Below are 10,167 nucleotides of genomic sequence, written 5' to 3' on the forward strand. Positions count from 1 at the left end.
GTCGGAAACCTGAGCGGCCAGGTTCTCCACGGCATGGCGAGCAGCAGACAATTCCTGCTCGTGTCTGCCGAGCATGGCTCCTTGGATCTCGACGGCAGTGTAACGAGCGTCTGAAGTCGCTGGGTCCATTCTTTGGTCGGTTCCTTCTGTTATGCAGGTGAAGGAGGACCCAAACGCGACTTAACAGAAACAGAGTTTATTAATGCTCAAAGCCGAATAACTGAAATCCTCTAGATAGTTGAGGGGAAAACAACTGGAGAGCGGCCACAGACTGCAGGTCGCTTCGGGTAGGCGCAGGCCGTAGTCAACTGAGACACCTGCTCACACGCAGCGTCTGAAGAAGGCACAAAACACGACAGGACAGGGTGATACACAATCACGGCAAAAAACACGACAGGACAGGGCGAAACGCAATTACAGCATGGAATACAAAACAAGGAACCGACGGAACAGGGACGGAACACAAAGGAATAAATAGGGAGTCTAATCAGGGGAAAGGATCGGGAACAGGTGTGGGAATTAAATGATGATTAGGGGAATAGGAACAGCTGGGAGCAGGAACGGAACGACAGAGAGAAGAGAGAGCGAGAGAGTGAGAGAGGGAGGGGGAGAGAGAGGGATAGAACCAAACAAGACCAGCAGAGGGAAACGAATAGCATGGGGAGCACAGGGACAAGACATGACAATGAATGACAAACATGACAGTTAGATTGAGTTAATGTCCGGGCTCTGGCTGGACCACTCAAGGACATTCAGAGACTTGTCCTGAAGCCAATCCTGCATCGTCTTGGCTGTGTGCTTAGGTTCGTTGTCCTGTTGGAAGGTGAACCTTCACCCCAGTCTGAGGTCTGAGCGCTATATAGGTTTTCATCAAGAATCTCTCTCTGTACATTGCTACATTCATCTTTGCCTCGATCCTGACTAGTCTCCCAGTCCCAGCCGCTGAAATCCCCACAGCATGATGCTGCCACCACATGCTTCACCGTAGGGTATGGTGCCAGGTTTCCTCCAGACGTGACGCTTGACATTCAGGTCAAAGAGTTCAATCTTGGTTTCATCAGACCAGAGAATCTTGCTTCTCATGGCCTGAGAGTCTTTAGGTGCCTTTTGGCAAGTGGGCTGTTGTGTATTTTACTGAGGAGTGGCTTCTGTCTGGCCACTCTACTATAAAGGCCTGATTGGTGGAGTGCTGCAGAGATGGTTGTCCTGGAAGGTCCACAGAGGAGCTCTGTCAGAGTGACCAATGGGTTCTTGGTCACCTCCCTGACCAAGGCCCTTCTGCCCCGATTGTAATAATAATAATAATAATAATAATAATAATAATAATAATAATAATATATAATAATAATAATATAATAATAATAATAATAATATAATATAATAATAATATAATAATAATATATGCCATTTAGCAGACGCTTTTATCCAAAGCGACTTACAGTCATGTGTGCATACATTCTACGTATGGGTGGTCCCGGGGATCGAACCCACTACCCTGGCGTTACAAGCGCCATGCTCTACCAACTGAGCTACAGAAGACCATACAATTGCTCAGTTTGGCCAGGCGATCAGCTCTTGGAAGGGTCTTGGTAGTTCCAAACTTCTTACATTTAAAAATGATGGTGGCCACTGTGTTCTTGTGGACCTTAAAGGCTGCAAAATATTTTTTGTTACCCTTCCACAGATCTTTCCCTCGACACAATCCTGTCTCAGACCTCTACGAAAATTCATTCGACCTCATGGCTTGGTATTTGCTCTGACATGCACTGCCAACTGTGGGACCTTAAATAGACAGGTGTGTGACTTTCCAAATCATGTCCAATCCATTGAATATACCACAGGTGGACTCCAATCAATTTGTAGAAGCATCTAAAGGATGATCAATGGAAACAGGATACACCTGAGATCAATGTCTAGTCTCATAGCAAATTACATTTACATTTAAGTCATTTGGCAGACGCTCTTATCCAGAGCGACTTACAAATTGGTGCATTCACCTTATGACATCCAGTGGAACAGTCACTTTACAATAGTGCATCTAAATCTTAAAGGGGGGGGGGGGAATACTTATCCTATCCTATTTACTTAAGTAAATAAGGTATATCTGTTTTTTGTCATTATGGGGTATTGTGTGTAGATTGATGAGGAACATTTTTATTTAATAAATTTTTGAATAAGGCTATAACGCAACAAAATGTGGAAAAAGGGAAGGGTCTGAATACTTTACAAATGCACTATATACAATGTAGATGATATCCAGAGAGCCAACTCCTCAGAGAGTTAAATTCACTATCTATCTTGTTAGTATTGAAGGAAATGTAAAGCATGGCTCTACCTCCGAGAGCAGTGCAGAGAGGCAAAGCTGTAATGTGATTGGATCTGATGACTGGTGGTCCCAGGAGTGTTGTAGGGTGGTTTGTGGCTTTGATTACTGGACTAATGAAGCACGGAGACCATTACTGGTCATAATGTTTTCCATATGGCTTGAGACACAAATGTATTTACAGAATTAGTTGGGATGCAATGAAGAAGAACTTTGCTTAATTGATCCATTGCAGGGATTTCAGCCTAAAACAGGACCATGATTACAGGTCCTCCATGGGCCCAAAATAAGGTGTACCATCAGCCCACAGTGTGTTTTATTTGGGTCCATCAGGGCTCAAAGTTATTGTTTTTTTATTGCCTAAATTCAATATTTTCTCAAATGCAGTAGCTTAGCAAAGTCGAGATCTTGAATAAAATGTGGATTTTGTTCTTTAAATAAAACTCAGTACACGGTTTAGAACATACCAATGATCTATGTTTGTAAATGTACAATTTCCATGTTCAACTTGCCCTTGGTTTGCCAGCAAAAGGGAAGATGATGTGTATCATTCATGGTCTTCACTCTGAGAAAGGTCCTCTCCCTCAGTCTTGATTTATTGGACCTAGTTTTGCCATCTAATTTCCTCTATTTGGGATCCATTACTCATAAGATCCAGGTGGGCCTTTACCCTGGTGAGGGAACCCATAAATGGGGATAAAGTAATCCACTGGGTAGTGAGTTCCTCAGGCAAACTATGTAAAACTGACTCACCATGAGGGCGTGGCTGCCTGTCATATTAGACCCTGGCCCGTAAAACAGTCTGTCAGTGCCAATTTGGCAACAAACACATCTCCATTATTCAGCGGCTAGATAATCTAAACCACAAAAGGCTGTAACAAGCTGTGGCATTCCCCAGCATCCGACTCGTGGCCAGGTGTTTTCTGTTGTGTATTCTGTCCATTAGGTATTGGAGCATGACAAAGGGTCAATTTATAGCTCACATATAATGTATTATCCATATTCATGTGACGTGATGCTGACATTATTGCTGGATGACTGAGAGGAAAGTCTGTGCATCATAACACCAAAGTTATGGTTTCAGCAACGTAGTAGTTTATGAGGATCTATAACTTGCTCATCCAATGGAACTTGCAAATTCTGCACATTTCAACAAAATAATGCATGTGTTTCCTGTATGACAGGGTCCTTTCCAGACTCTGTTTTAAATCATCACTGACAATTAAATGAGCATGTTTCCCAGTCCTTTGTCCGTAATCTACTTGATGTTTGGCATGATTACATTACAATTGTGATTATGCTTCCAGAGGCTGCTGGTTGAGATAAGGCTACAGCCACCCATTCTTGAGTATATGAGATGCATTCAACAATGTCACCCAGTCTTGAAGACATGAGATGCAAACATAGGACCCAACACTGAGAATCAGTACAGCTAAACTAGAGTACAACGCTGATACTGAATCCAGATGCCGAAGTACAACACTGTGGTTCAAACCTGAAGCCTTTCACTAAAGTTAACCCGCAAAACCATTATGGGTTATAGAAACACGTTTGTCAGTACTTGAGCCTTGAGAGATATACATGATTGATCTATTTTCCCATGGAACCACCAACATTCCAGCACAACAGCCATACATACGGTCTTTCATCTACCAGACTACAAATAAGATCACAAAATCTATAGTATTAATTCCCTCTGGGATAAACTCTGTTCAATAAACTCTCTCCAATCAGAACATCTGTGCACATCTTTACTTAGTTCAACCTAATGAGGGGATGATGGGATTTGGATGTGATTGGTTCTTGTGTAATAGAAGTGTGCAAAGTTATTCCATGAGAGTATCTGACATCTGTGTCAACTGAGCCTTTTATCTGCATTGTGTAAAGGAATGTCAATGTTTAATGTCGTTATATTGGGAGAGACAATGTGGTTAGGAGGAGAGAGTGATATAGATTAGAAAGATGATGAGATGGGAGAGGTGGAGAGGTGAGGTAGAAGAGGAGAAAGGGAAGGAGATGTAGGTGCTGAAACTGATAAAGACTATTCATGGTTTCAAGAATTGTTTTATTCGTCATGGCTATCATGCAGACACTGTACAACCACTCAGAGGGAGTTATAGTCCAAGATATCACAAAATGACATAAACAAATTTCAAGTTATGTACCGGAAATACAATCTGGGGAGATGGAAATCGCCACTGTGTCCACATTGTGTATAACATTATATTTACTTTGCTTACCAAATGTCAAAAGGTATTTTCACTGTTTATGTATCTAAGTGCTTTGTTTCCCCCTATTCATAACTATTAGGTCTATACCATTTCAAATGTGTATAATATAAGATGAGTCAACCCCCATGATATGTAATAAGAAATTATTGTATGAGCAAAACCTAATTTTACCATAAGGTTGGTTTGAATGAACATGCCAACAAGCCAATGACGAATGCATCACTCCCAATGGGACTTATATGACGTATCAACCCTGATCTAATCTGATTGCCTTCCTGCTTGATGAAAAGTATTCAGATGTATAAAACGAGGGAAGGGTTGAAGGTATAGTAAGAGACGCTGACCAGCGAAGAAGCAACTGAGGTACTGAACAGTGACTTCTCTAGGAGCTACAAACACAAAGCATTCCAGGACCTTGGACAGCACCCGGTACCCAAGAGGAACAGCAGATCATTTACTAAAGACAATGTAAGACTTTTTTCAGATGATGCTATTTGTTTTTGATAATTATGATATTTGTTAGATATTCTTTTCAGTTAGGCTTCACATCACATTCTATATTCTAAAGTTTTTGTCATTGTATCCATCTTCCAGCAAATTAATAACTGTAAATATTTATTGATTCCAAATATAAGATTGATTTTTGATTGGCAATAGCATTTGATCACATAAACAAATGTTCATACAAAGGTTGAAAACAAGTCCTCACCAATTGGATACGTGCGCAACTGCACATTTGTCTTCATTCTCAACGTGTTTGTTTTCTGGTGGCACTGGGAAGCACAATAGAAAGTGTTGATAAACTTGTTTTTCTGTGCATAAAGGCGTACCGAATGACGAGGCAATCATTTTAAGAATTATTGTGTACCGAATGACGGGGCAATCATTTTAAGAATTCTTGTCGTTTTCATAAGAATGTAGGCTATCTGAAAGGCTATCTGAAAGAAACATAATTGAATGAAACCCATATCTCTTTTTACAGGTATAAAGCGATGTTACAACGGAACGGCTCCCAGCTCCTTTTCCTAATAGCCCTGTGCAGTGTGTTATATTCCCGGACTCAGTGTTTGCCATATGCATCTATGAGGTAGGAATAGTACCGCTATTACGCATGCGGACATAAAGGTTTAAAAGAGCATCATCAGTTACTTTTGCCAAAGAGTTCAAAAACTGCAACGATGTACTAACTTTTTATATTATAGGCTATCGGCCAATAACTTTATGTGTATCAATAAGAATGTATATCATCATGGACAAATACATTATAGGCTATAGTGTTAACGTGTTTTAACTTATTCTAACTCTGGGTTCATCAATAAACAAGACAGTCAACAATTAATTCTTCGACTATATCCTAGAACAATAGTACTTTCTAACAATAACATTTACGTCTTGAGAAATGTTATGTAATTATTTTCCACAGGCTACTTTCATATAAGTGAATATTGATTGATTGTGTTCTCTGGATGATTAAGAAAGTAATGAATAATAATGAATAATAATTTATTCTAATGGAATATTGAATGTCAGGATACAAATCATGTCTGCCTCGTGACTTAGTGTTGTTTTGGTATTGTCTAAGAGTAATCACATACGCCCATATTTGTTTTACCCCAATATTAGCCTATTGAAACGCTCTGCCCTTAAATGACTCCGAAACCATCTTTTCAGATTTATGCTAGACAGTGTGACTAATAACTGTTTTAATCTGTTGGCAGACCGACGAGACACGCAGACGGTCTCTTTACAAGTGGATACAGCAAACTTCTTGGACAGCTGTCCGCGCGGCGGTACCTGGAATCCTTGATTGGAAAGCGAGTCAGGTAGACTGTAGTTTATGCTTTTCCTCCAGATTAGCGCGCAGTATGATAATATTCATAACATATTTTCAGGAACATTCAGGTTTATTGAAAACATTTAGAGTCAGGAAGCATGACACAAATATATATTCCACAAAATTGTCTTCCTGTATGCTTATTTCTGTGATTTTAGTCTCTTTGAAAAATTAGGTTATCCTTAAAAAAGTTGTATTAGCATATCTGCCTTGAAAACGGTTAATAATCTAATTTGTTGTAATTGTATTAGATTTGTCATCACAATTGTGATTTACGTCTGGTTTTAAAACAACTATTTATTGGATAAGTTCAGTAAAAGCCAAAACAGGTTAGCAAATGTCTCAAAAATGATGGACTAAAATGTGTTGTGGTTAATTTGTCACAGTGATGACATGATGGAGGACCAGGTACCAGTGAAGCGCCACTCAGATGCCATTTTCACAGACAACTACAGTCGCTTCCGCAAACAGATGGCTGTGAAGAAATACCTTAACTCAGTTCTGACAGGAAAGAGAAGGTGGGAACAAGTACAGAGCACAATAATGGATTGTGTGTTTGCCAGTGTGCATGCATGTGTATGTCCGCATGTGCATTTCTGCAGTGTGCCTCCACAGTGTGAGGAAAGTCAAATGTACCCTTCTTGTCTTTTCAGTCAAGAAGACCCTCCCATGCAAGAAGAATCCAGAAGTGAGCCCTCGTTTCTAGAGAGCTATGATGACGTCGATGTAGATCACCTTCTCAATAACTTCCAATTGGTAGGTTCAGTCTCTCTCCTCCTCCTCCTCCATTCACTTTCACTCCACTCTCATTTCTACGTTTAGTTGAACGCCATCTCAATTGGGTTGTTACTGTGGTGGTCATTGCATAGAGAAGGTATGGAACACAGTGCGGTCGCACTGCTACGCATAGAGACAGCAAGACCTGACACCTGTATAGTGGAGTTGTAGTGGACAAACGTAGCTGCATTTCCAGTACATTGTACTGCTAAGAACATACTGTATACCCATAGGGCTACTTTCATTTTACTACAGAAGCTCAGCTATTGAAAACATATGGGCAGTAGAGTATGATGTTTCTACTAGATGAAAGCCCTTATCACGTCTTCTCATAACATGATTTGAAACTCTGTTGTGTGTACTTGTGATTCTCTCACTATTCTGATCAATAATCAATTATCTGGACCTTTCTCTTCCTCCCTCTCTCCCTCACTCTTTCCCTCTGCTCCAACTGTCTTTTTCAGCCACTCTGAGGAAGACCCGCTGGTGCGATTACCTCAATCAGTCAACCTCATCGATTTGCTATCCAAAACAAATATTTCAGTTCTTCAACAATGGACATGTTTCAAAGTCAAGTCTCTACAGTATAAAGTAAATGTTTACATTGTATACAAGATATACTGAAACTACAAATATTGGTCTGAAGATGTAGGCAACAGTAAATACTATATACGTCCACCTGGGATCAGATAGATTTGCTTTGACCAGGACTGTAAATGGTAGTTCAATAAATGCATTCCTAAAACAAACTTTATACTGGTATAAAGTATAATCAGCTCATACAGTAGAGGACCACATTTAGAGTGACACTGATGCATATAATCACGTTATATCCATGTGGAACAATGCTATACCTTGTGCATACACTTACCTAGAGCATTTAGTTATGTAAAACCGTGCATCCAAATAAAAGATGTCCATTTATTTTTCAAAGCTGAGTAATTTTGTAAGTAAATATGGATGTTGATTATCTCTTTTCATGTGAAAAAGTATTGCAAAAGATGACAAATTACACCACAAACTTATAGTTGCACTCAACATGTGCTTTGATGACCTGCTCACCTGAATGAAGATGGTAAGCAAAGACTACTACATTTGATTTCATGCATATCAACTTCATACCATTTGAAATGATCAGTTTCATGACAATACACATGCTAAATAAGCATGATATTGGCTTTCAGATCAAATCATCAAAAGATAGAGAAGGACTTGAAAGCAACTACCTTGTGTCTCAATTAAGGTTGGCAGGGATCTTAATTTTTTTTTATTCACTTCAAAAGACATGAGACAAAGAATAGCATAGCAGATACACACTTACATTAATTTATTTCAACAGACATAGATAAGTCATAGGCTGTCTTCTAATCATCAAAATGATGAGAGGACTGTGAGAAAGATTGTTTCCACAAATCGAGAATTATTGTTCCATTTTTTAAATGAATGTAACTCCGTATATATTCAGTGAATAAAATGACATAGGCTATACTTGTGTGATTGTTTTTACGTGTGATTCTTCTTGCCATTATAGAAGGATTCAATTGGCATAATGAATAACAAAGAATAGCCTTGGATTTTACATCTACATTTAACTTTTTGATAGAGCAATTTATATTTATATATATATAAAAGAAATTGGGACCTGAACAGATGTGACATTTGTATACACCCCTAATCTCACTTCTACAAGTATAATCTCAATCACAATGGCCATATCCAATTTGCATTATGAAGCATTGACATATTTTGATAGTTATGTAAAAATATACATTGCTCAAAAAAATAAAGGGAACACTAAAATAACACATCCTAGATCTGAATGAATGAACTATTCTTATTAAATACTTTTTTTCTTTACATATTTGAATGTGCTGACAACAAAATCACACAAAAATTATCAATGGAAATCAAATTTATCAATCCATGGAGGTCTGGATTTGGAGTCACACTCCAAATTAAAGTGGAAAACCACACTATAGGCTGATCCAACATTGATGAATGTCCTTTAAACAAGTGAGGCTCAGTAATGTGTGTGGCCTCCACGTGCCTGTATGACCTCCCTACAACGCCTGGGCATGCTCCTGATGAGGTGGCGGATGGTCTCCTGAGGGATCTTCTCCCAGACCTGGACTAAAGCATCCGCCAACTCCTGGACAGTCTGTGGTGCAACGTGGCGTTGGTGGATGGAGCGAGACATGATGTCCCAGATGTGCTCAATTGGATTCAGGTCTGGGGAACGGGCGGGCCAGTCCATAGAATTAATGCCTTCCTCTTGCAGGAACTGCTGACACACACACAGCCACATGAGGTCTAGCATTGTCTTGCATTAGGAGGAACCCAGGGCCAACCACACCAGCATATGGTCTCACAAGGGGTCTGAGGATCTCATCTCGGTACCTATGGAGGGTTGTGCACATGGAGGGCTGTGCGGCCCCCCAAAGAAATTCCACCCCATACCATGACTGACCCACCACCAAACCGGTCATGCTGGAGGATGTTGCAGGCAGCAGAACGTTCTCCACGGCGTCTCCAGACTGTCACGTCTGTCACATGTGCTCAGTGTGAACCTGCATTCATCTGTGAAGAGCACAGGGCGCCAGTGGCGAATTTGCCAATCTTGGTGTTCTCTGGCAAATGCCAAACGTCCTGCACGGTGTTGGGCTGTAAGCACAACCTCCACCTGTGGACGTCGGGCCCTCATACCACCCTCATGGAGTCTGTTTCTGACCGTTTGAGCAGACACATGCACATTTGTGGCCTGCTGGAGGTCATTTTGCAGGGCTCTGGCAGTGCTCCTCCTTGCACAAAGGCGGAGGTAACGGTCCAGCTGCTGGGTTGTTGCCCTCCTACGCCCTCCTCCATGTCTCCTGATGTACTGGCCTGTCTCCTGGTAGCGCCTCCATGCTCTGGACACTACGCTGACAGACACAGCAAACCCTCTTGCCACATCTCGCATTGATGTGCCCTCCTGGATGAGCTGCACTACCTGAGCCACTTGTGTG

General features: G+C 40.7%; 1 protein-coding gene across 1 annotated transcript; it reads left to right on the top strand.

Moving 5' to 3' along the window:
* The first annotated feature begins 4,877 nt into the window (after window positions 1–4,877).
* Window positions 4,878–8,649, top strand: LOC124037253 (VIP peptides-like). The gene is made up of 6 exons (XM_046351932.1): window positions 4,878–5,022; window positions 5,537–5,641; window positions 6,273–6,377; window positions 6,775–6,906; window positions 7,042–7,144; window positions 7,630–8,649. Coding segments are annotated over exons 1-6 (456 nt in total). The 5' UTR covers window positions 4,878–5,020; the 3' UTR covers window positions 7,639–8,649.
* The last annotated feature ends 1,518 nt before the right edge of the window (window positions 8,650–10,167 follow it).

The sequence above is a fragment of the Oncorhynchus gorbuscha genome, linkage group LG06, assembly GCF_021184085.1.
Source record: "Oncorhynchus gorbuscha isolate QuinsamMale2020 ecotype Even-year linkage group LG06, OgorEven_v1.0, whole genome shotgun sequence".
NCBI classification, from domain to species: Eukaryota; Metazoa; Chordata; class Actinopteri; order Salmoniformes; family Salmonidae; genus Oncorhynchus; species Oncorhynchus gorbuscha.

Excerpts from the sequence above, each read along its gene's own strand:
- LOC124037253 (XM_046351932.1), top strand. Across the intron at positions 6,378-6,774 it reads TTGATTGGAAAGCGAGTCAG|TGATGACATGATGGAGGACC; the intron begins GTAGACTGTAGT and ends AATTTGTCACAG. Across the intron at positions 6,907-7,041 it reads GTTCTGACAGGAAAGAGAAG|TCAAGAAGACCCTCCCATGC; the intron begins GTGGGAACAAGT and ends TTGTCTTTTCAG.